Source organism: Populus euphratica, unplaced genomic scaffold, assembly GCF_000495115.2.
Source record: "Populus euphratica unplaced genomic scaffold, PopEup_1.0 scaffold81.1, whole genome shotgun sequence".
Classification (NCBI taxonomy): domain Eukaryota; kingdom Viridiplantae; phylum Streptophyta; class Magnoliopsida; order Malpighiales; family Salicaceae; genus Populus; species Populus euphratica.
In genome coordinates this window covers 715,705-741,608 of record NW_011499945.1, presented here as the reverse complement: position 1 = coordinate 741,608, position 25,904 = coordinate 715,705, and the positions used below count along the sequence as shown (strand labels likewise).

The window sequence follows — 25,904 nt, the reverse complement described above, 5'->3', positions numbered from 1 at the left end:
TATATATAAATATATATAAAAAAAAAAAAACCCTAAACCTAACCATCTTTAAAATCCATATCTATAAATGGGTGTCAAAGAAGCCCAAGCCAGGGGAAGCCTGCATTTGTCTGTCCAGGCCCTTGCAAAAAAAAGGAAAATTACTAGCTCCCTCTTCAGTAATTTAAAATGTTAGAGCCAAAGCTCTAAAAAATTGAGTTTTTCCCCCTTTAAAAAAATCCTAGTCCTAACCCCCCTGTAGAATTTCCTGTCTCTGACCCTCGTGTTAGGTGTTTTTTTAATAATATTTAATTTGATAAATTATCACATCATCCTTTAACCCATGCAATAATAATAAAAATATATAATTAAAAAAAACCATGACAATAAGTTTAGGAGCTCTTGTTATTGGAGGTAATTTGTTCATTTTACTATGTTTTTTAGGTAAAAAGACCACTATATGTGAATGTGATTTTTTCATGTTTTTAAATGGTAATTTAGATTTTTAACCGTGTAATAAAAAAAATTGAGATGATCAATTTAACTTTGATCAATTAGATGATGCTGAATGAGCTTCGTGACAAGACAATGTTTCCCCTTAGTTTGTGCTTTCATGGCTTGTGCACGGAGAACAATAATGTAATTGCATTGTTGCAGTCCATGGCGCAACTGGTCTTTCTTCATGATGAATCACTGATGATTCTTGGTTTATTTTGTAATGGTTTTATTTCTTTATATAATCTTGTTAAATTATGAGGTTTGTTATGTGGAGAAAACTAGCACCGTGTCCGGGAAAAAAAAAATCTCCAGGTAGAGGACGATGGAATTTCAATATAGTCTCTGATTTGTGAAAATCTTAATCTAGTCCCTTTACTTTTTAAAATCGTATTCTGGCCTCTTAAACATATTTTGAAATTATGTACTTTGTCCCGTGATGATTGTGAAATTAAAAATGATGAATTTTAGTTTGTTCATTGATTTGTGGTGTTTTTGGTGTGGTTCTTGAATTTTGTAAATTATGGTTTTGCTTTTAAATTATGGAGATTTTACAGTATGTGGTCATGAATAACATGCTCTTAAAATATTTTATTTTACAATTCATTATAAAACAATATTTATTGTTCCTTTATTTTAAAAAAAAAAAATTCTATCTTTCAACTTTATGTTTATTAAATTGAGATTTATATATTTTTTTAATTATTTTTACTAGATTGTTCTGGTCTCATGATTTAAATTACAAATATGATAAATTAACCTAGTTGGCTCGAATTTTTTTTCTCTTTTCTCATTTTTAAAAAAATTTATTATTTGATATTGGGTTAGTTGAGAGTTAGATTTCGTGATTTGTTCGAGTTTATTTTTTACGGGGTATTCTTTATTTCATGACCCAAGTCAAAAGTTCAATAGGTTAACCCGAGTTGTTTTTTACATGTCCTTTTTAATTTGATGTTTTCTAACTTCATATATCAATATTATGTTAATTGTAAATTGTAATTTATAATTTATTGTAATTTATTTTTTACTGGGTTACCCGATCTCATTACTTGAATATAGGTTTAATAGGTTAATATATATTATTTTTTTAATTATATTTATTGTTCAAATTGTATCCTTCAATGCTTGTTAATTAGAAATTGAGTTTCGTGACATGTTTGTATTTGTTTTAAACGAGATTATTATAGTTTTATGACCTAACATGTGAACTAATAAGTTAATCTGAATTCATCAAAAGTGTAAAAAAATCTATTTGATATTTATTTTGAATCAACTTATATTTACTGGTCATTTAGATTATTTTAAAATTATTAAAATTGTTTGGATCACATAGTTAATTCATATATGGTTTTTATATATAAAAAAAGTACTAGAAAAAACACTTGTATTTTTTTCTTCATGTTAACAAATAAATAAAATTGACTTGACCTTAACATGACGCAAACTAGTAATCTAGTTAATAAAACTGAGATTTAATTAACTTATTTATTTTTTACAATAATTAAATTGAATTTTTCTTATTTATAATTATACCATATTACTATCTTACATCAAATCTATTATCAAATATATTCTTTTAAATGCTGCATGTTTAACAATTTAAAAATTAATTTAAATAAATTTTATAATCGATTCAAACAAGATTACTATAATCTGAATATAATCACTTTACTTTAAACAAGATTATGAGGATGAAATCTACAAGCAAGCAAACAAGATTATATAAAATAGAATATTCAAAAACAAGTATACATGGAATAATTTATGTTTTATTGGTTTTTAATATAGCATAACATAAGATGAGTTTTGTACATCACGAAATATAGTTTTTGAATGGCTAAAATACTGTACATGAAAAAATGCTATAATATTTATAAAAAAAATATTACCATGCAGGAATAATTTGCATCAAAATAATTTAAAGTAAAAAAATTTAATGTTTTACAAAAAAACACTTTTTCAACATACAATTTAATCACGTGGAAAAGATCGATTTAAATTCTAATTGTTTCGGTTAGACTGACATACCGTGTTCAAGTCGTTGCGATCGAGATTTTAATGTATAGTAATGGCACAGTGGTAATAAAAATATTTTCGGACATTTTACAAGAGATTAAATAAAAGCGCAACAGTTTTGGCGGGAAAATCAGCAAATGAATAAAGCAGTCTCGTTTCTATTTCTATTTCAATAATCCCTCCAAAACCCGACTTCTCACTCCTTACCAAATGGAATCCGATTCAGACTCCGACGGCTCCCACATCTCTTCTACTCCTCCCAGAAACCCCATGCCGCCGCCGCCGACGCGGCGACCAACTCTACTCTCCTCTCGCAAATCCAAAATTAGGCTAAAATCCTCCTCCTCCAGCTCAAAATCTCAAAGAAAACCACCATCTGAACCAGCCGAACCGCCTCCACAACCTTCTCTAGACGACACTTCACTCAACCTCCCCCCTCTCTCGACTTTACCTTTCCAGATCCGTTGCTCCTCCAATCTTCACCGTCCAAATCTGATCGAAACCCTCCCCGCTGGCTACTTCTCAAAATCTACATTCTTTTCCAAAATCCAAAGGCCTTCCCTAAACTTCGAGCCGTCGGAAAGCTTTACTTGCCCGCCGGTTTCCGCTGATCGGGCTCCACCGGAAAACAAACCGAATAATTTCATTAAGAAGCATCCTAATTTAATAGGAGCTAATGCGCCTTTACCACCTGCGAAATTGCGTAAATGCAGTGGCAGTGAAGGTAATTTTGTGAAGCTAAATTTGAATCACGGTAGAAGGAAGTTTGTGAACCGAAAAGGGAAAAAGAAAAGCAGTTATGCGTCGAGCAGCAGGGGATTTTATAGGAGAAGTAAGCGAAAATCGAAAGGTGAAGGTGACGTGGAGATGGAGAGCGTGTGCGACGAAGAAGGTTTGGTCACGGAAATTGGGCAACAGAAGCCGAAGAAGGGGTGTGAGTTAATTGATGAGGCCGTTTTGGAGGTGCAAAATGAGGCATCGGATGAGAATTTAGCGAGGTTGCTGAACGTGATGTATGGATATGATTCATTTAGAGAAGGGCAGCTGGAGGCAATCAAGATGGTGCTAGATGGAAAATCGACTATGCTTGTTTTGCCCACTGGTGCTGGTAAATCACTGTGTTATCAGATACCAGCAATGGTTTTCTCAGGAGTTACACTTGTGGTAAGCCCTTTAGTGGCATTGATGATCGACCAGTTGAAACAGCTGCCTCCTGTGATTCAAGGTGCCCTTTTGTGCAGCAGTCAGGTACTTTCCGTGCTCTCTTCTGTTTTTGTTCTTGTTACTTGTATAACTTTTACTGTGTTGTTTAATGTAAATTGTTTTGTCAATTGCTCTAGACACCCCAAGAAGTTAGTGAGACACTCAGGTTGCTGCAAGAAGGGGGCATAAAGGTGAGTTCAGTGAAAGCCTTGGATGCGGTTTTTGATTTCTTTTTCCTTTTTTTTCCTTTTAGGTTTTTGCGATCTGAGTGTTGGGCTATTAAATACCAACTGATATTTTGGCCTTTATGTATTCTTTTTGGCTGGTTATGCTCGTGTTATTTTTGAATTTCGCTTCTCTGGTTAATTTTGATTTGCATTTGGGTCCATGTTTCAGTGTTTCTTACCTCTTGCATTATTGCTACGGCTGTGGTTCTTTGGTTATATATCAGGTACTTTTTGTTTCACCAGAGAGGTTCTTAAATGCGGAATTCTTGTCGATTCTCTCACCTATTCCCATTTCACTTCTTGTGGTAGATGAAGCTCACTGTATTTCCGAATGGTGAGTTGGGATGTTACCTCTTTTTTCTTTGGGTTTCTCTTATGCACTACGCTGACCCTGCAAGTTGCATTTTGTCAACAGGTCACACAACTTCCGGCCTTCATATATGAGGCTCCGTGCATCTTTACTTTGCACCAGGCTCAATATTGGATGCATTCTTGCAATGACTGCAACTGCTACTACAACAACTTTGAATGCTATCATGTCTGCTCTAGAGATTCCTTCCACCAACCTCATTCAAAATGCCAAGTTGAGGGATAATATGCAATTGTCAGTATCTTTGAGTGGAAATAGGCAAGTGCAAATGACCTTTTTTCCTTTTGGTTATTCTATATTTTTTTGAATTTAAGTCAATTTCTTAAAGCTAACCTATCACCATTACCTTGAATTTAACAGAACGAAAGATTTGCTGACATTAATCAAGTCTCCTCCCTTCGTAGAACTTCAAAGCATCATTATATACTGCAAATTTCAGGTAATGAGCCATATGCATTTCTGACTTTTTATGTTTCCATTCTAATACTTTGTTAAGATAAAAAATTTGACAGCTTAAATGCATTGTTACACTGCTGTTGACTTGTGGATGAGATCTTCCCCTAGTTCTTTAGAATTTCCTGATCAGCTTACTATGCACCGAAGTCATTGCTGTGAAAGGAATAAAATATAGTTGAAATTGTTGTGAGCATAGAGTTGTTTCTGTAATCAGTTAATACAATTTCACTCACTTTCTCCATTTATGTGTGTCTACGTGTTTGTTTATTTTCCATTACATTGGGTATACAGTGTTAAAAACTCCCTGTTATAACTCACAAGATTAATAATTGGCTATTGATTTGCAGTCTGAAACTGATATAATAAGCAGATACTTATGCGATAACAACATCTCAGCAAAGGTTAGTATTCTATTTGCCTGCTGTGCATCACATAGATTTCTTCAAGTTACTGTGCCTTTGATGATAACTATTAAGTCTGACAAGATGGTTTTGAATGGCTACTTAGAGTTACCATAGCTCTATCACTTCAAAAGATCGCAGCCGTATACAAGAACTGTTTTGTTCAAACAAGATTAGAGTGGTAATAAAAATCACTCTATCCCTCTCTGTCTTGCTATATATATATATATATGTATGTGTGTATAGATTGATAGGCAGGTTGATGGTACATGTCATTTTCATGATTACTGACTTGCATTTATACTTGAAGGTTGTTGCGACTGTGGCTTTTGGCATGGGTCTTGACAAGAGGGATGTTGGAGCTGTAAGAAAAAAAAAAAACTTGAACTCTAATTTGTGTGTTCCCCGCATTCGTGTTACCTTTTCTAGTATTGATGCATTTATGAAGCAACCCATGAAGCTGATTTGCCAATAATAGTAACATATGAATCATGATGGGCATATAGGGAAGCACTTTGGTTTTTGCTCTAGACTTGTTCCTTCATACAAAAATCTGATTTCATAGGAAAACAAGATGTTTTTTGATTTACAGAAGGAACTGTTTTCACTAATGGGGATGTGCCGTCTAGTTTGTGACATGGTATCAAAGACTTTTTCCATCCTTGCATTTGCTTTGGCCACAGCTAGCAGTAATTGACCTCCTATGGAAGTTTTACCGATACCATAGTTATAGATATTTTGTTGACATCACTCTGTACTTAAGTTTGGGTGCTCTTGGTGGACCTACATTTTCAATCACCGCACACACACATCTCCTTTGGCATATAATAATAGAAAAGGTTGTGAATTTTTTTATTGCATTTGTTTCAGGTAATTCATTATAGTATGCCAGAAAGCTTGGAGGAGTATGTTCAGGTGGTTCCAACACTGGTTGCTAGAACAGTTGTTCCTTATGTTACATTTTACTCGATGAAATAAATTTTATACTTTTATAGGAGATTGGACGCGCTGGACGAGATGGGAGATTGTCCCATTGCCATCTCTTTTTTGATGATACCACCTATTTCAAGCTTCGAAGTCTTATGCACAGGTGGTCACATATAAACTGTATATTCTGTTGCTTTTATTTTATAAGTGCAAGATCTGGACTTGACCTGTGACCTTGTGTTTTCAGTGAAGGAGTAGATGAATATGCAGTAAACAAGTTCCTTTGTGAAATATTTTCCACTGACATGCAGCACCAGGGGAAAATCCATGCAATGATCAAAGAATCTTCATCTCGCAAATTTGATATGAAAGAAGAGGTTCTGCCTATTTACTAATGCTGCATTAATTTTCTACATTTTCAGTCTGAGGCTCCTGGCATGTTCGAATCATTGCTTTGGCTGAATTATCAGGATCACTTGTTAAATTTTATGCACAATGCTATATGATAAACACTACCTTTTCTCAATGCCACAAAACCACGAACAGGAGGAAGTCACACACACACTCTTGCTGAATTTCATCTGGTATATTTTGTTTCCTGAAGTGCTGTATTGTTGCTCTGACTTTGACAGGTTATGCTCACACTCTTAACACAGTTGGAGTTGGGTGAAGTGCAATACATTCATCTACTTCCACAGCTACATGTTACTTGCACTTTGAATTTCTACAAGGTTGGTTAGCAGTGCAACTTAAATTCCATGTATCCTCCCCTCTCTATTGCCTTTTTTGAGTGTTATAGTGGCTTGATGGGTTGTGCTCGGGGGGCGGGGGTGATTGAAAATGTATTAACCAAAGCCCTCAACACTACCATTTTCAGCTTTGAGAAAGAATACAAGCCGAATGAATCCACTATCTATCGGATTGATTAAGCTTGAACCTCAAATAGTTTGCTAGAACTTTGTTTGAAGTAGAAGAAAATTTCAAGATGCTGTGCAAACATCTGTTTACCATCTCATAGCATTCTCATTACATCTACTGATGCTAGAAATGTGTAAATGCAGACTTCTCCAATGTTGCTTGCTGACAAGGATAATGTGGTTTCTGCAATTCTTAAAAAGTGAGTATAAACTTTCTCTTAATTTCTGACTGTCACTTTCAATTAGGTCATTCTTTGTGCTGAGTTATGGTTCATGATGTTTCAGGTCTGATACTAAGCAAGGTCAATATGTATTTGACATACCTACCGTGGCAAATAGCATCGGGGTTACAACTACAGAGCTATCAAATCATCTACAGAATTTAAAGGTGTTGAACACGAAGTCAAATCATATTTCTATTACTTCTTTATAGTGATTTCCTGGAATAGAACCTTCGTTTTATCATCTTTAAGTTAACTGCATGCTTTAAACATCAGAAAATAAATACAAAAAAAGAAAAAGAAAAAAAAGAAAGTGAAAGAGAACATGTTATGCTAATATCAAGGTTTTTCCAGAGCAAAGTGACCAAGGTTCTCTATTGAAATACAAAGACCTAATATTTGTGGATCACATATTAACTTCTGTACTTTCACTAATTCAAGACACCTAGGACATTGGTGATACCCGCAATAGATATTTTGGTTCTTGAATATAGTTGCGAAGTATGAATTACAATGATTAAATGTCATAATAGCAACCGTAGCATTGCAATTTCAAACAGAGCTGTAATTAACCTGAAATTCAGCCACAAAACTATATGCTGGCTTTTGTGATTGGAATCATGTTTTGTTTCCTTGCAGCTTGTTTTGAATGTATGAATATCGTTCTTTCAATTTGAATGACAACATTGCCATCCTACCTGGAACATTTTCTGAGTTGTTTCTTTAAGTCCGTGTGAAGAGATTGGAATGCTCATTACGTGCAGAATTAGTCTACATTTAAGATTATAGATGTTTTCCTTGGTTCAGAACTGTGGTTTGCACTGTTAAACTTTCCCTTTTTTTTCTTGACTGTTAAACCATACCAGTTGAAGGGAGAAATAACATATGAGGTCAAGGATCCTGCCTATTGTTATTCAATCGTGGAAGTCCCAAGGGATTTTTGTTCTCTCTCAAGGCATCTTACAAAATGGTTATTGGAGGTCGAATGTTTTAAGGTAATTGAGTTTTTTATGTTGTCTGTCATTAATATGTTTCTCAGTAGCAACATATTCCAATGTAAGAGATGACTTTATACAAATCCTCGTACTTGTTAGATGCAAATTTACTTTCACTAAGTCAGTTAAACTTTGAGATCATGCAATATAGCTGTTGAATCATTGAAGAGTTGTCCATTTTAATCAATCAGACTATTGGCGCATACTGCATGCTCTTATAGTATTTATATTTTTCTTTGTTATCTACTTATAACACTGTCTATCTCTTAAATCAGGTACAAAAACTAGATGCAATGTTTAACGCAGCAATCTTTGCTGTGAATGATTGCGAGAAGATGCAAGGTTGCCATGGTGCCCAACACACACCATGTTTGCAAAGAAAGATCTTGGATTACTTCAAGGATGATGGTAGACGTGATATCCCTAACAAGATGGGACAAAGCAGGTGGGACTGGATCTTTATTGCCTTCAATAGCACCAATAGCGAGATAGTTCTTGATTTTGAAAAATAAATCATGTCTATCTCTCTGCCTGTCCATATACTTAATTTTGTTGTGTTTTTTTTTTTTTTTTTTTTGCAAATGTAATACTACTTACCAATTGAAGTGTTATTTATTTTGTGCAGCCCTTTTTTACGAGCAGATATAAAGGTGAGGATGCACAGACCACAGGTGTACTAATATTCCATCTCAAAACAACTTATGTTTATGTGCACATTTCTTGGCAAACAGGTGTTTCTGCAGGGCAATTCACAGGCCAAATTTACCCCCCGAGCAATTGCAAGAATAATGCATGGCATTGCTAGCCCAGCCTATCCATCCACAACTTGGTCTAGAACTCATTTCTGGTATCTTAAAACTACTTTACATTTTTGACAAAATTACTGGAATGCATTAGTTAGTTTTCTAGGGTTTCCAGTCCTTGACAAGTAAAATGTGTGTGGGGAAGCCAGTTTCTATTTTTAAGAGATAACTACTCATGCACAGCTTTAGTTTTATTCCTTTCTTCCATCATACTTGTCATGCGAGTAGATTAATGCATGTAGCTCTAGGAGAATGTGAGTGATGAGCAATGATACTTGGAGACTGTAGCATCTAATCTATTTTAAATCACTTGACAGTTGTTTGACTTTCTTCATCAATGGGAAATGTGCTTCTCACTAATCTCGTATTGCAGGGGAAGATATACGCAGATTGACTTCCAAGTGGTCATGGAAGCTGCGAAGGTGGAACTCATTAATTTTGTTGGGAAGGAGACCCTCTAGACTTTAAGGATCAGGCTTCATGTCGCATGGAACTATTTTGGAGGGGACTGAAGGGTATAAAATGTTGAGATATCTTTAGTTATTCAGAGTATTTTGCTCTGCCAAGCTAAGCTTTTGTTCAATAACGAGATACGTTTGCTTGGTTGTTTCCTTGCAGATAGATAGTGGTCTGGCTGGATCTATGGATTACGAAAAGGTATGCATCCTCAAACCAGTCTACGTCAATACAGGACTTCAGAAATCAAATTGCAATGACTACGGAGTTATTATAGGTAAGCTTTCTTCATCTCTCAAGCTGATTTTAGTGAGGCTTCGCTAGGTCAATAGTTTGTTTCAAATCGAGGGGGTTTAATCTTTGTAACAGCTAAAGGAACGAGTGAAATTTCAGATAAATGAAGCTATACAACCCACATGATTGGTGACCTTTTTCTGTTTGTCCTGCTTGCACTGCACACTCAGATTCTTTTCAATTACAGACTGGAGCGGGTATTTTGTGCATCAATTATATGAGAGAGAAAGATTTAAAGGTGGTAAATCAATACTGTCATAGACGTCTCAATACTGGTTTGGATAGTCTACTATCGACAACAGTGAACATTGTACACGATCTGATTTTTTCTGCTTGTTCGAGTCTAGGAGCTTGTCAAAGGAAAAGGATTTTACAGAAACTGGCTAGAGACTAGAGTTCCATTGGGGACTGCTGAGCGTGACCACGTTATCTTTTAGTTCGGGAGTACTAAGTGCTAGCTAAACAAGTGAAGGACCTGTGTTTTTATCATCACTCCATGCATTTTCATACATTCTGGCTGCAGGGCACAGGCTGATCCGGATTATCAATGCTTGAAGAAGCTAATGAAGAACGTGAGCATGAATCAAGCTAATTACCAGTCAACAAAACCTTTCGTCAAGCGGTTTCGTACAAGCAAGAGGATGGCGTGAGGGGATACAAGCTCCACAAGCCAAATTGAAATGGATGCAAGTAATTGAAACACGCCACAAGGACAGTTCTATCCTGTGTTTATTTTTCTCCTCCAATGGATAGGACTTCGGAGTGCAAAATCACGGGCACTGTCTTCAATAATAATAACAACAACAGTTTTTAGTGGTCAGGGCACAACCTTCAATAGTAATAACCATGATAGGTAGGCATAGTTTAATGAATGAGTTCTGAGTTTTACTCATGAAAAATTATTAATTTGAATGTTATAAATTTTAGAATTATTAAAAATTTATCTATTTATTAAATTTAAAACCTTAAAAAATTAGTCAATGTATTAGTCTATATTAAAAATAAAATAATAATAATAATAATCAGGAAAGCTGGGTACGGTATGTTTTGGTGCCCGAAGAAGAATTTGCCTCCCAAGGAGACTCAGCAGCCCTTGTTGAAAAATACGAAAGATGTTTCCATTTTCTGTAAATGCCCAAGTTATGGCGAGAGGATATACTATTCTATTTCAAATTACATTGATAATGTCAATTAACAATAACTCAGTTGACATTTTAATCTTAATGGCGAAATTATTTTGCATTAATTATTATTATTATTATTTATCTTGAATTTCGATAATGATTGAGGTTGTATAGTTATTTTTTGAAGTATTTTTTTTAAATCTTATTAAAATCATATTTTTTTTATCTTTTAAAAATTAATTTTAATTTTAAAAATAAAAATAATTTCCATCAATCTCCATGGCGTAAAGATGATTGCAAATAAATAAAAAACACCAAAGAAAATTCTAAAAGTCAAAGCAACAAAAAGAAAAAAAAATAGTAAATAAAAAGGAGGAGGAGGAGGAGGAGGGTATATAAATGCAGGTTATGCTTCCGAGGGTATATTCGAGACACCACTTGAAGGAGAGAGAAGCATATTCAGTTAAGTCAGGAGAGAGAAAGAAGAATGAAAAAAAAAAAAACAAAGACCGTTAGTTGATCGCATAAGAAAGGAAGCAGCAAAGCAAAACTGCCCTTGTTTCTTCTAAGAGGTTATGCTCTGTCTTAACAAGAAAACAAACTAACTCTCTTCTCTCCTTCCGAGAAACCAGACTCGTCTTCTAATTTCCTTTCTGAAAAATAAAGAGAGAGAGAGAGAGAGAGAGAGATAGACCGATTCAAGGAGGATGGTTGAGATGGCTACTGGGTCGTCGACGACCACGATCCAAAACTCGGGGGCTTCTTTATCGTCGTCGGATTCAATATTGACGAATTATCCACTGATCTCTGCTTTTCTTGCCTTCGCTATTGCCCAATCTATTAAGTTTTTCACTTCCTGGTACGTACTTGCGTACGCGCTTGTTTTCGATAATCTTGTAATGAGTTTCGATTCTCTCAGCTAAAGTCTTTGACTTGGAGTGCCGATTACACCATCTTTTTTTTCCCTGTCCATTTTTCTCTAAAAATCAAAATAAATAAATGTTTGGGAGAGAGAATCAAACTTCTTTTAACGGAATATATATATATATATAGCCCAAATTGGCATTCTAGGAATCGTGTTATTTGGTAGTCTTTGATTGCGAAATTCAATCGAGGGAAAGTGATAAATTACGAAAATTGTGGAATGCTTTGTATAGAGAAAGCATTGCAAATGCATTCACGTTGATTAGTTCCCCCTAAGAGCCTTAAGCATACCTAGATTTGCAGGTATAAGGAAAGACGATGGGATCTTAAGCAACTAGTTGGATCTGGTGGAATGCCATCCTCACATTCTGCTACAGTTGCTGCTCTTGCCATGGCCGTTGGATTCCAAGAGGGCTTCGGAGGATCGTTGTTTTCGATTGCATTGATATTAGCATGCGTTGTATGATTTTTTTCCCGCATCCCTCTTTATGGTTTTACTCATCTTGGATGAATACTTGCCTATAATGTACAAGGATTTTGGTGGCAGGTGATGTATGATGCAACAGGTGTAAGACTACAGGCTGGACGCCAAGCAGAGGTCTGATGCTTCTCTATCCATTTTTCACATTTGAAATGCCGGCTCTTCGTTTCCTTGTTTCATGTATTCAAACAGGATTTCTTTTCTTCAGGTCCTGAATCAAATCCTGTATGAACTCCCTGCTGAACATCCTCTTTCTGAGAGCAGACCGCTGCGTGAACTTCTTGGGCACACCCCGCCTCAGGTCTGTATGATTGCATTAGACAAATCCCTTGTGATCACCTATCGGATTCCTTTGATGTATTTATGATTTATTTACGCAGCTCCTAGCAATCAATTTTTGGTACTGCATAGAGTGGATGGTGCCGTTACATCATAATAAGCGTTAATTGTATTCATAGCATTGATTCCAACAACCATCATCTTGTAAATGTCTGCGATCCTAGTGATTACAAGTGAAAGTTTTAGCTTTCGAGAATTTAAATGGTGAAATTGTAAAGAATGGAATTGCCTCTTTTCCCTGTGATTTCTAACTTCGGGAATAAACACCCGTCCATCAGAATTATTTCCCAGCTTTGGGGCCTTACCCTTCCCTGTCTATGAATAGTAGTGAGTTGCAGGTTACATTTTCTATTTCCAATAAACGTAGATCTCAGGAAGCTGTCCATGTACCAATGTCTGATAATCCTTTTTTTCTTTTTTATGATAGGTTATTGCTGGCGGTTTGCTTGGTCTTGTCACAGCAGTTCTTGGCCATCTGATCACGATCCTGACAGCTAGTCGAAGTTGATACCTGACGAGATCAGAGATACAGCGTGCCATAGCTGATTCTAAAGGTCAGATCACCCAATAGGACAGAAACTTGGAGACCTGTTATTGTAGTGGTGCATAAAAGCTCAAGCGCTGAGAACTCGAGATTGTGTAGTCTCAAATGCAGCGTAGTTGCTCTTCCATTGAACGTACCTTGTATTCATTCTAGTTGCAGCATTGCAGTATCTGATGTAATCATCATGCATGTTGAACTCATCCCATTGTTTTTACCGGTATATAATTCTTGCAGATTGCAAAGGCAATTTTACAGGAGTTAGACCTGCAGTAGCTATTTGATCCTCCCCTAGTTGTGGGTTAGATAATTTTATGTTCTAGTTAAAAAAAATAAAAAATATGCAAGCTTTTCCAACAAATTTTTTTACTATAAAAAGAAATTTAAAATCAAAAGCTTATGCATGCTTCTAATTCAGTAAATCAAGTGTTTTTTAGTTTTAAGTTAAATAAAAAAAATTAAATTATTAATAACAAATGGTAAAATTGTATTTTTTTTTTTTGTAAATTGAGAGACAAAAATTTAATTAAACAAAAACAAATTACAGCTTAGATGTTGGGGCTTAACTTGTTAAATTTGTAATTCAGATTATAGATTTAATCAAATTTAATATTTTTTTATTTTATATTTAAACGTGGGTTTATGACCCAACACACCTTTGTCTTTGTAATGAAGAGCCCGAGTATGTGGGCTTTCAAACTCATACCCTTGTTTTTTTTTTCTTCATTAAGGTTAATTAGGATAGAAAATATGTCATTTGCCAATTTAAACTTTTTTTTTTAAATCTAGAATTTTAAAATTAAACTAAATTAGATTTACCTTCCTCAACCTAGATTGTTTTTTAGATAATATTGAATCTCTAAACAAATAACATCAAACTCCTTTTTAATGTTTATTAATTATTTGATTAATTAATGTATCTTTGTAGCCGTGTCAGAAATAACCCCGAAATTACACCCTAAATATTACCATCACAGGAACTAATCTCCTAGCATCATTATAGTTCTACAGCACCATCATTGTTAACAAGCTCTTCTTATCAAACTAGCTATACTACCTTTTTCTTTATGCTCGAGTACAATAAGAAAAACGTTGAGGTCATTGAAAAATGTCGTCCAGAAGTCCATCTTAAATGAATTGAAAGTCACCTCCTGGCTGAAATCTTCAAGGCTCTGCTGGGGTGCTAGAGATCATGAGCAACAAGGACCCCAATAGGCAATAGCTTCGGTATTGAAGATAAAGAACAACATTACAGGTCTCTCATTGAGCAAGTATTGTCCAAGGTCTCTGCTTAAAAAATGAACACTGACGAACTTATGCAGGTCTTTTTCACCTCTCAGTTCGATCTATTCCAGCAAGCTTCCTTCCGTGCAGTACTTCCTGCACCATGATCTGTTCCAACAAGGATATTGCAGCTAATATTCCTCTCTGTGTACTTCCCTTCCTTGAGATGAGAAGCAGTTACAGTTACAGATCGACCAGTGTCATTGATCTTAACACACTCATGCCCCATTAATAATTCCCCACCCCTGAAGGGCTTGTCATCAAGGCCTTCAGGTTTACAGACATGGAAGTTGAGATCTTCTAGCTTCTTTAACAGTAGTCTAATTAATTTATACTGAGGTAAGTGCGCGACAGACACTGGGCTGGCAACTTTTTCAAAATCTGGTTACAAACAACAACAGTTAATATCTCTAAACCTTATAAGAAATCAGGAAAGCCATGAAAAGCATATTGATCATCTTCATCATTCTGGTCTTATGACTTGTGGCATTCCAAACAGCAGAAAAAAATAATTGGTGTATTTATAGAAAAATAATTGTCTCAAAAGGCTTCAATTACTTGATGATATCAAAGGTATCTAGGTTTTGAATATGAATACATTGGAATTCCTTCAAACTATCCATCTTTAAAATTAATTTAATATTTTTTAAATAAAAAACAGATTAAATTGCAAAAAAGATAAAAAAAATTAATACATACCATATAGGATTTGTATTTGTATATCATAAGATTTTTTTCAAACGTTGTCTCTAAACTTAACAATAAAAAAAGAAAAGATAAAAATTCACATAGGGTTTGTTTTTCTGATTCAATATCACTTTTTTTAAAAATTATTTTTTAAAAAAATAAAATCATTATAACACATTAATGAGAAAATTTTAAAAATAAATAAATAATTATTTTAATATATTTTCAAATGAAACGCACTTCAAAAAATAACCAGGTAACATAAAAAAAATTTAAATTTTTTTTTAGTGTTTTCAAATCATTATAATATATTAATACAAAATTTTTTAAAAAAATTACTTTAATATATTTTTAATTAAAAATTACTTTAAAAATAACCTTTATTATAATATTTTTTATTTTAAAAAATAAATAAATAAACAATCGCTTTTATAATTGTTTGGGCTCACTCTTGCGAAGCCCATTTAGTATGACACCCATGAAACTGGAACTCCTGTAATGGGTCTGACAAGACCACCCTTTTTGCAGGCCCAAGGACGTCCCTTGTGGTCCCTTGAAGTAATAAATCACAGAGACCTGGTCCCTCCTCACACCATACCGAAAATTGGAGCTTCTAACACCATGATGACAAGGACACGACATGACTGGAACCAATGTCCTCCCCTTGCAGTCCTTCAATTCATACAATAAATCTTAAATTCGAATCTTTCTCTTGCAATAAATCAGGAAAAGAAAAGGAAAAGACATAAAAAATACTTTTGTAGAATACGATGGATATGTTACATGCATGATTGAGGGTTCTCTCTCAATTATACAAGTAAACTTTGTATGAATAATTTGTCTTTAATTAAATTATAAAAATATTTTTAATTGTATGAAAATTGCATTGAGAATCTGTTAACTCTAATTTGAAAACCGAATCTATTTTCATTTAAAATAATAATAATTTTTTTTATATATTAACGTAGTTAAATCAATTAGATGACTAAAAAAATTAAGCTGGGTTGAATAAATTCAATTAATGAGTGATTGAAAGTATAATAGCTAGCTTCTGTTTTTTAATGTGTTTTAAAAATCATTAAATTTATGATATTTTAGTATTTTTTAATAATTTTAATATATTAATATAAAAATAAAAAATTATTTTAATATATTTTTAAGTAAAAAATATTTTTACAGTAATATTATACTTTATTATTATAAACATACACTTAAACCAATATCATCCAACTTTCTCAACTTTCCATGATGCTTTTATTTGGAAAGAGGATGCTTTGAAAAAGTCTTTCTAAAAAAATTTAAAAAAAATTAAAAAATATATATAAATGTATTTTAATAATTTTAATTAACTAAAATTAAAAATAATTTTTTTAAAATATTATTCTTAAAGAAAAAAGACTTTAAAAATGACAAAGCTGCATTCCTCTCAATCACCCTCTAAAAAACACCAGCCATGCAGTTCCGCAGCTCTGGTCAAACCGTACACAATTACAATTAATAAAAAAGAACAGTCAAATCATCTCATTAACCCAGAAACTGTAGCCCCACAGACCCAGCCCATCACAGTCACGTGAACTAGTCAGAAAACCCACATTCTTAATCTCAGCCCGACACCATCCTCCTCATCAGCTGGCACTTTAGTCAAATCTCTGCTGTCCACGTGTCCCCAGCACCCTCCCACTCCCATCCCAGTTACCGTTAGGAGGACAACCGTATTTTAAAAGAAGCACTCACCAATAAGACAGTTTACACAAGAATCAATGCATTAATTATTACGCGATACAGTGTAAATTTACGATCTTTACTTTTGGATCACCACTACCAGTCCCCTAGTTACAAAAAACTAGAAAGAACATCACCAAGCTCTCAGCGGTTATCCATGTTAGTCCTTTCATAGGTATTTGCAACAACGAAAGCTAACTTGTTCATGTGAATAATAGGGAGTCTGGAGTTGTCTCTGTAGAACAACAGTTGTGTACATTGCTTAAATGCAAGATGCATTGTTTTCATTTTATACATGGAGGAATCCTTCGATGTATCCATGTTGAGATGTAACATGCTAGTTTTTGTAGTTAGAGGACTGGTTTGAGATGTAATTAAACGACTGGAAACCTCTTTGTAGTTAACCTTTTCTCACTATTACAGCCATACATTTCGAGTTTCAATCGTGCAGGTTAATTTTTATATTGTTTTTTTGGTGTGCAATGGATCTGAACTTTTCATGAATGACTCTGCTAGTCTCAAAAATTCATGGTTTCAACTTTCAAGGTATTATTCCCTGCAGATGAGCTCTTCTTTCCCTGCAAAATCCAGTCCATCTCTGGTTTTTCTGTTGTTTTTGTATAACCAAGATGAATTCTCCGCTCCATCTTTTTGGTGGCTCCAGACAATTAACAAGCCTTGATAGTTTCTGATGTTAGCTAGACACACTAAACATAAAGTGCACCACTACTATATGCTTTCCGCTTCTTGGGTTTTATAATTAAGCTACCATTCTTATTAGCTTTTCCATTATCTCCTTCTCCCTCTCTCTCTCATGTTTTGCTGATTTCAGATAGAGTTTTAGATGGGGAAGTAGTTATCCATTTGGATATCTTTAAATGGTCCCTAGCTGTGTAATGAAGGAAAGGAAGGTGGGGATATTTTGCACCCTGAGGGGTTCTGTCTGAGCTTTTATTTTTTTGATATGGCCATTTTGGCATCTATGTTTTAATCACTTGTAAAAGTAGACCATACAGCACAGGGTGAATGGTTAGATTCAATGTCTTTTGTGTTTTAATCACTGAAAAATCTATTTATCAATCCTTGGATTAGCAAATGTCAAACAAATAATACTTCTTTTGCTATTAGCTAATGTTTCAATATATTTGTCCCAAGTCAGTACTGACTTGCTGTACAGGGTAAGAGATCTAATGCGGCCAACGGTTTACATCTCCAGAGAGGATCTGGACCATTTTGCTGACTAAGGATCTACTGTTCAAAGATATGAATTAGACTTCTTGACTCGCATGGCAAGTTAAGTGGGACTTCAGTGCTTTTTAGTGGTCACGCGTCATATTTTTTGCTTGTCCTTGTGAGTGACCGTGAGAGTGAGAAGATTTGTTGAGAGAATGAGATCTATGGAGGATAAAGGGTGTTACAGTCATGGACCAACTCAGGAGATTCCAAGTAGTAAAGCAACTAGCTTTGAGTTTCATAAAGGAAATGGAGCTAGTCGCGGTGGTCATCACCGAACAGCTTTAGGCAAACCAACACCGTCAAAATGGGATGATGCACAAAAGTGGTTAGTGGGATTGTCAAGAGGAGGGGGAGGAGATAAAAAAGAAAGCCAGCCACGCAACTCAAATGCCGACGATAGGAGACTTATAGCTCCAGTTCCTCAAGTGGAGCATGACTATTCAAGTGGAGAAGATGAAGTTGGAGGAGAAGCAGCAAATGGGTGTTCTATTTCTATCACAAATCAGTATGAAGTAGAAACAAAGAAGGTAGATTGTGATGAGTCAGTGTGGAGAGTTAATAAGCCTGCACAGAACTCAACAATGAGTGCTGTTAGATCAATCTGTGTTAGGGACATGGGGACTGAGATGACCCCCATTGCTAGCCAAGAGCCTTCAAGAACAACAACACCTATTAGAGCTACTACACCAGCGGCGAGGAGCCCTGTATCTTCAGGATCTGGCACCCCAGTGAGGGGCCTGAACGGGTTGCCGGGCAATGAAGGCTATCAAACAGGTTTAGCAATGACTGAAAGTAGAGGTGAGGCCAGTTGTGCTCCCAGAGGGGTCAGTGCAACGAGGCATTACTACGGACACGAATCCAATGGTTCTAGGATACCCGAGAATATGGACTCGGATCAAGCAAGAAAGGTGAGTACTCTAGAAACAAGAGCAATGGCTTGGGATGATGCAGAGCGAGCAAAATACATGGCGAGGTGATCCACAGTGACTTTTACCTCTGCTCCTTCTTTTAATCTCGATTAATTCAATATCTTTATATCTGAGTTTCATGTACTTAAGATTGGTCATTCGTCATGTAATATGTAGGTATAAGCGTGAAGAGGTGAAGATCCAAGCCTGGGAAAATCATGAGAAGAGGAAAGCAGAAATGGAAATGAGGAAAATGGAGGTATGGTTACTGGTCCATTCAAGACAGAATTACTTTATTTTTGATCCGTTGCTTTCTGAAATGTTTCTGTTTGTACTTACAATTTTAACAAAAGTAGGGTCCCAAAAAGTTGTGTTGCCCCTATCGCCATCTTGCTTGAAGAAATGAAGACCAACAAGTGGCTAATTTTAAACAAAAGACTTCCTCCATACCCAAACTGCAAGAAATGAGGGCGTAGTTGATTACTCGTCCTAATTGACCCGAGTCCAACTGCATGAAATTAGGGTGTGGTTGATTACTCGTCCTAATCAACCCGAGTCCAACCGTATCAGTAGCTTTTATAGTTTTGCTTTTCTTCGTAACGAGAACCCTACATCAGCATATATCTCAATTCTCATGGCCTGGGTTCCTATTGCCATGAAATGATGAATGTCTACATTGCCCCTATGTCAGTGAAATCCAGGCAAGGCCCTTTTACAGGCTTGAAAATATACAAATGGAGACTGAAACACAAAAGAAACGGCAATTTGGTATGTGGGCTGCGAATTCACGCCTTGATATTGTTGTTCAGGGGTCTTGTTTAATTTCTGGGAACAACGATGCCCCCTGGCTACATTAGTTTGCTGTGAAGAGTACAGCTCATGTTTCACCTTGGTCTCTATCTCTATGATTTGGCTTGTCTGCTTACTGGTGCATAATCTTTATATATAGGTGAAGGCTGAGAGGCTGAAAGCTCGAGCACAAGAACGGTTGGCAAACAAACTGACCTCGACTACGAGAATAGCTGAAGAGAAGCGTTCAAATGCGGAGGCCACACTGAATGAGAAAGCCGTAAAGACTTCTGAAACGGCAGATTATATAAGGAGGACCGGGCACTTGCCCTCTTCATACTCCTTCAAGTTTCCTTCCCTGTGCTGGTAGCAGCACAGCACTATGTTTACATGTAACATATGCTAGCAAACCATTCTCATCTCACTGTTTTGACATACATAACTGAACTTGTGGATTCATTTTATATGTTAAATTCTGCGATTGCATTCATGGGGCCTGGTTCCTCTAGTATAAAAAAACTTGAACTGCCCACCTGGAGTAATCCTTCTTTACAATAATTAGTTGCATAGAAAATGGAAAAGCTGAAGACAATAGTTGATCAAATAATTCAGGAAAGCAGAACAAATGCCATCACGCATTCTGTTTTTTCTTAAATTTGCTTCCATGGCTGTTCTATTTGTAGTTTAAAGCAAGGCTGCAGAGTCCCTTTTCTGCTCGTTTCAATTTAACAAGCTTACTGTCACCAATCCCACTTCAACTTCATAAGATTCCATTGGCGTCTAGCTTTGTATCAGAATCAGAGGAAATTATTTTTAGAAGAAGACTTCTAAACGATGGTGAACGTTACATTCTTGTCATGAATTCGATTCTCAACTTCTTCTCTTGAGTTTTCAAACCCAGCGATATTTACAGCATAAATAAATTGGTTTTGAGAAGAACATTTTTGACAAATCCTCCACGATTCTTAGAAAAGTTCTTCATGTGCCAAAAAAATCACTGCAACACAGTATATGCAGCCCGGCAGTGCGATAATAATAATTCTTTAGTTTTATGATTTATGTCGGTCATTGTATTCAACGGAAGGATGGGAGGGGAGATGCAGAACAGTGGTGTGCCTGCATGTTCTTCTCTGTTCTCTTTGCCCTGGCCTGTGATCGATGGTTATATAGAGATTGTGTTTTTGGTAGTGTTTTTTAATTGAATATATTTTTTTATATTATGATATCAAAATTATTTAAAAATATTAATTTAATATATTTTTATATGAAAAATAATTTAGAAAAATAAGTTATAAGCTATCATAATGCAAAACAGGTGATTAATATTTATATGTTTTGCAGTTATAATTTGTTTTTGGCTTTTTAGCCTATAATTTTTTAAATTTTTCATTAGAAAAATTAAGGAATCACAATCGAAAAGTTTTATTCTTGTTGATTAGCACAGTGCTTGAAAAGGAAAAGGAACACTTCCTGAACATTTTCTTATAAAAAACATGATTTACAGATAAGAATAACTATATTTTTTTTATTTTTTTACATAATTAAAAAATCGAGCTCGACCTCACAGGTTGAGGACTTGAAAACCTAGAGTCTTGGCAAGGTTTTAAATCAAAAAAATTCAAAGATGTAATTTACTCGTAACAGGGAGACTAAGTTAATTGAGTGATGTCCAATTTTTTTAATATTTTTACTTTTTTAATAAATTTTAAAAATATAAAATTAATTTATAAATATTTAGCTATATTTTTTTATAACTTGGATCTATATAAATTGTTTCTTAATTTTTCCATGCGAAATAACTTTATATAACATGCATCTACATAGATTGTTTTTAATTATTTGATATGAAATAATTATATTACATTTCATGTCTCATATTTTTTTATAACCTAAATAAATTATTTTTTTTTATTTTTTAATATAGGTAATTATACTCCACTCCATGACTTGTATTGTTTTTATAATTTATATTCAAGTGAATTATTTTTTAATTTTTTAATATAAAATAATTATATTATATTTTATGCCTTACATTTATTTTTTATATCTCGCATCCATATGTATTATTTCAAAAAAAAATATTAAAATATTAAAACCTTAAATTTATTTTTAGAAAACTTTTTAGAGTTAATATTGATTAACTTGTATGACATTCTGGGCTATATTTGATAATTCATGACTTTAATTTTATTTAATTTTAATTAATATTTAAAACATAATGCATGAAAAATATCTTGCAATCTCAAAAAAATTCACAGGTGAGAAAAATTAAATAATTATAAGTAATGGTGTTTTTTAAGCAAACAAAAAAAAAAAAACCATTCGAGAAGTAAGTTCTGAAATGAAGGGAACTTCCAATGGCTAAAAGTGCAAAGGAAGGAAAAAGCCTGGCAACAAAGACCGGGTCACAAAGAGGAGGCCTAGAAAAGCTATTATTTTTATTATAAAACTTCATTGTCCGGGTTAAAAAAAAAAAAAAACTAACATTATTTTATGTATTTTTTCCCTTTTAATTACTGTGGATTTAGGATAATTAATTATAAAACTATCACTTCAAAACATAAAAACTCCTATCTGAATTTATTTAACCTTTTTTATGGGATTAAAAAACTCTTTAAAATAAGCTAATTAACCTGTATACCATCAGGGTTTTTTTTTTATCTTATACAGCTAATAAAAAATCATTGTAAAATTTTTTGTTGAATCATTAATAAATCATTACGGCGCTTAACTCGTAGAACCAAGGGATTTTTATAACAAGCTGTCATATTCTTGTAAAAAAAAAGCATTGTCATATAGAAAATTTACAAGTAAAAGACTAAATAACAAAATTTTTACGGTCTATCATAATTTATATCACAAAATCTCACCAACTCAGATTAAATTAAAAGTTTATTATAATATAAAAAAATATTTTTAAAATATTTTTCTAATAAAGTTTCAGTTTGGTATAATGATTTTATTTATAATTATATTTTACAGTGTAAAACTAGATAATAATAAAAAATTATATCAAAATCTAAATTTATTTTTTATTATCTTCAAATTTTTTTATTCAAGCCATAATGTAGGGCAACACTTAGTGCGATTATGTAAATTAGGAGGTGGAACTATTATATATAATTTAATTATAATGATTTGTTATTAATATAAATACTATAGTTTTAAAACTCGATCAAACTCGATCTGCCTGATAAATCAATCTGAAACTAAAATCAGGTTGAGTTTATAACAAAATAAAAATAATTAAAAACTTGGTTGACCTAATAAAATTCAGACAAAAATCTTATTTTAACATGTTGATTATTTTTTTTAAATAATATTATTTTAATTTATAAAAAATTAAATTGATATAAATAATCTGGTTAAAACTTGTGACCTGAATGTTAGACGCGATGAGATTTTTTTTAGATATATAAAATGATGTTCATATAAATGCAATGATTTCAGCTATAAAATATGGAATAATTTACTTGTCTTTTCAATTGTTTTTCAAGGAAAATAATTATTATTTTTTTACAAAATTAGACCCACCAATAAAAATTTGTTGTCCCTCCAAGACTAATATCCAACTCGCTAGGCATTTTAACAAACACATAAAATGCGGACGCCGATTCTTATATCAAATCGAAGTCCTGACATTAGTTTGTTAGAAAATTGTCTGGTCAAATTTAACGTAAAAAAAAATATAAAGGAAAAAAAAATTCACATAAATTTCAAGTTGTTCGAAAACTTCATACCCCTTAAACAAAAATGGACGAAGATTTTATCTATATATATATATATATGTCATGATGATATATTATTTATTTATTAGATTTACAGTATATTTAATAAATTTAAAAATTAACCATGGTATATATAAATTGATCCAAATATTTTAAATTATTAAAAAAAAGAAATACATCAATTATAGTGATAGTGGTACTCTTTTATTTTTGGATTTTTTTTTTAAAAAATATTTTTTAAAAATAATATTAGGTTAATGTTTTTTAAGTGTTTTTTATGGTTTTAATTTATTGATATTAAAAAAATTAATAAAAAAACTTTTAAAAAATATATTTTACCACGATAATCTAATTACACCCGTGGTTTACACAATTTCAATCAATTGAAAACTCGATAATATTAAAAAATAAGTAACATAGAGCCAAATCAGCAAAATATCACCAGTTGATTGGGTATGGTCATGGCCACTCCTGCATCAGGTCAGTATGAAGATCAATCAGCATCACAGTCTCGACCTTCTTCTTCCCCTATCGAGTGGCCAGACTTCCGCTCTTCTCACTTTGCTTTGTTCATGTTGCTTCACGTTCCCAAAAAAAAAAAATCAAGTCTTGGACGTGATATATATTTAGAATATTTAAAATTGTAATAATAGTTATTTTTTAAAATATTTTTTATTTTTAAAATTATTTTTTATATTAGTACTTTAAAATAATATAAAAATATCAAAAAAATATTAATTTTAAAAAATAAAAAATATAATATTTTTAAATATTATTAAAACACAAAAATAATTAAGTAAAAAACGAGAAAAGACATCGCGCTTTACCTTTCCCTGACCTGCTGGAAAACAATCAAGGACTTGGTCTGGTGCGACAAGGTCTACCATAAACTCCATTCATTCACCAATGAAAACTGGACACATCACCTTTCCACTTTATGACTCAAACCCCAAAACTATTAATCCCCGCGAAAAGTTTCACAACGCCACCGCCACTCCCCCACCACTCCGTCCCTTCAAATTCCAACATAATAAAGGGAGCGTGACAAAACATGGTAATGGGAGGGTGTTTCAGGAGAGGAATTTTATCGAAGACAGCGCTTCTTGATTGTTTCATATATACTTGTCTGCTTCTGTGAAGTTTACAAATTTAGAGCGCAGGGCTGCGCTCCCGGATGAATTTCTTTTGTTTTGTCTTAACAAAAAAAATATCTTGGTGGCAAAAAAAATATTTGATGATGTTATTAAATATTAATTTTGAAATTTATTAATTTTATTTTTATTTAGTTCTAATTTAAAGATAAATGATATGAGAATTGATTTGCCATACCCTCATTAATTTGGACAATTCAAAGATAATTTGATTGATAAAAAAAGATATTTTCAGTTGAAATTTTAAAAAAAACTTTTCTGACCTAACTTTTATATAATTCAAACTTAAAATTAAACTTATAGGAATTGCCTGATGGGAAGTTAATTTAGTAAATCTAAAAATAACTCAATTGACCAATAAAAAAAATACAAGAATATAATTACAAAAATAAATAAATTGGCCAGAAAAACCTATTTACTTAACTCTTTATCTTACTCGAATTTAAAATTAAATTGCATGAAAATTGCTTCTAGATGATTTAGTTGACTTTGTCATATTAAAAGCAAGTAATTATTAAAAAGTTTCTCAATAAAATTAAAAAATTAAAAAAAAACAACGAAAATAACAAAAAAAGGGTTCAATTGAGAGGGAAATAAAGAGAAGAGTTTTATTGATTATATAAATAATGAAGTTTGATTAAATTTTCCAAGTACTTTTAAAAAATAATTTATTTATTTTAAATTAATATTTTATGATATTTTTATATTATTTTAATATATTGGTGTCAAAAATAATTTTTTAAAAATTTTAAATATTATTTTGATGTATTTCTAATAAAAAAAATTTAAAAAACAATTACTATCATATTTACAATCACTTTTTATATTTGAAAGTGTGACAGAATTGTTTTTAAAAAAACTAAAAATATTTTAAAATATTTTCCAATTGCATTGCTAAACCCTATAATATATTATGTTAGGGTAATTCGGTTCATAAGTCAATTTTTTTTAATTAAAACAACATTATTTTTTTTAAAAACAAATCTTGCCGTATTTGATCCGGGCTTGACAATGTCAACCTGTTAAGTAAATGAGTCAATAGCAAGATATGAATCTCGAATTTACATGATGTCGGGTTTAATTACAATGACTGCACACATTAGAAGAAGTTTATCAATTCATTATTGCACAATTTTCCACCTACGAGGACCTAATTATAATATTGAAAAATTACTAAGGTCTAAAATGTAATTTACAGTTGAGAAATGTAAAGACTTTAAGAACACTCTT

General features: G+C 33.1%; 3 protein-coding genes across 8 annotated transcripts; all 3 read left to right on the top strand.

Annotated features, from left to right (window-relative positions):
* The first annotated feature begins 2,550 nt into the window (after positions 1–2,550).
* LOC105137494 (DEAD/DEAH box RNA helicase family protein) lies at positions 2,551–10,648 on the top strand. Of its 3 annotated transcripts, none has more exons than XM_011043252.1 (21): positions 2,551–3,738; positions 3,831–3,884; positions 4,145–4,254; positions 4,336–4,548; positions 4,651–4,729; positions 5,094–5,147; positions 5,254–5,328; positions 5,458–5,511; positions 6,018–6,062; positions 6,143–6,237; positions 6,322–6,451; positions 6,707–6,805; positions 7,136–7,191; positions 7,277–7,379; positions 8,079–8,207; positions 8,483–8,652; positions 8,833–8,857; positions 8,939–9,054; positions 9,384–9,525; positions 9,629–9,743; positions 10,284–10,648. In XM_011043252.1, the coding sequence occupies exons 1-19, from the start codon at positions 2,701–2,703 to the stop codon at positions 9,469–9,471; spliced, it is 2,733 nt and encodes a 910-aa protein (XP_011041554.1). In that variant the 5' UTR covers positions 2,551–2,700; the 3' UTR covers positions 9,472–9,525; positions 9,629–9,743; positions 10,284–10,648. The 3 variants fall into 3 exon arrangements, with proteins under 3 accessions (XP_011041554.1, XP_011041556.1, XP_011041555.1); XM_011043254.1 differs by lacking the exon at positions 10,284–10,648 and adding an exon at positions 9,948–10,277; XM_011043253.1 differs by lacking the exon at positions 10,284–10,648 and adding an exon at positions 9,836–9,939.
* Positions 10,649–11,319: 671 nt separating this feature from the next.
* On the top strand, positions 11,320–13,426 carry LOC105137493 (Acid phosphatase/vanadium-dependent haloperoxidase-related protein). The gene is made up of 5 exons (XM_011043251.1): positions 11,320–11,743; positions 12,112–12,268; positions 12,356–12,406; positions 12,498–12,590; positions 13,056–13,426. The coding sequence occupies exons 1-5, from the start codon at positions 11,592–11,594 to the stop codon at positions 13,134–13,136; spliced, it is 534 nt and encodes a 177-aa protein (XP_011041553.1). The 5' UTR covers positions 11,320–11,591; the 3' UTR covers positions 13,137–13,426.
* Positions 13,427–16,904: 3,478 nt separating this feature from the next.
* LOC105137492 (uncharacterized protein At3g61260-like) lies at positions 16,905–20,682 on the top strand. 4 transcript variants are annotated; one of them, XM_011043250.1, is made up of 5 exons: positions 16,905–17,037; positions 18,022–19,071; positions 19,184–19,265; positions 19,956–20,205; positions 20,245–20,682. In XM_011043250.1, exons 2-4 carry the CDS (start codon positions 18,251–18,253, stop codon positions 20,163–20,165), a joined length of 1,113 nt encoding a protein of 370 aa, XP_011041552.1. In that variant the 5' UTR covers positions 16,905–17,037; positions 18,022–18,250; the 3' UTR covers positions 20,166–20,205; positions 20,245–20,682. The 4 variants fall into 4 exon arrangements, with proteins under 4 accessions (XP_011041552.1, XP_011041549.1, XP_011041550.1 ...); XM_011043247.1 differs by having other exon boundaries at positions 16,905–17,408; XM_011043248.1 differs by having other exon boundaries at positions 16,905–17,408; positions 18,018–19,071.
* The last annotated feature ends 5,222 nt before the right edge of the window (positions 20,683–25,904 follow it).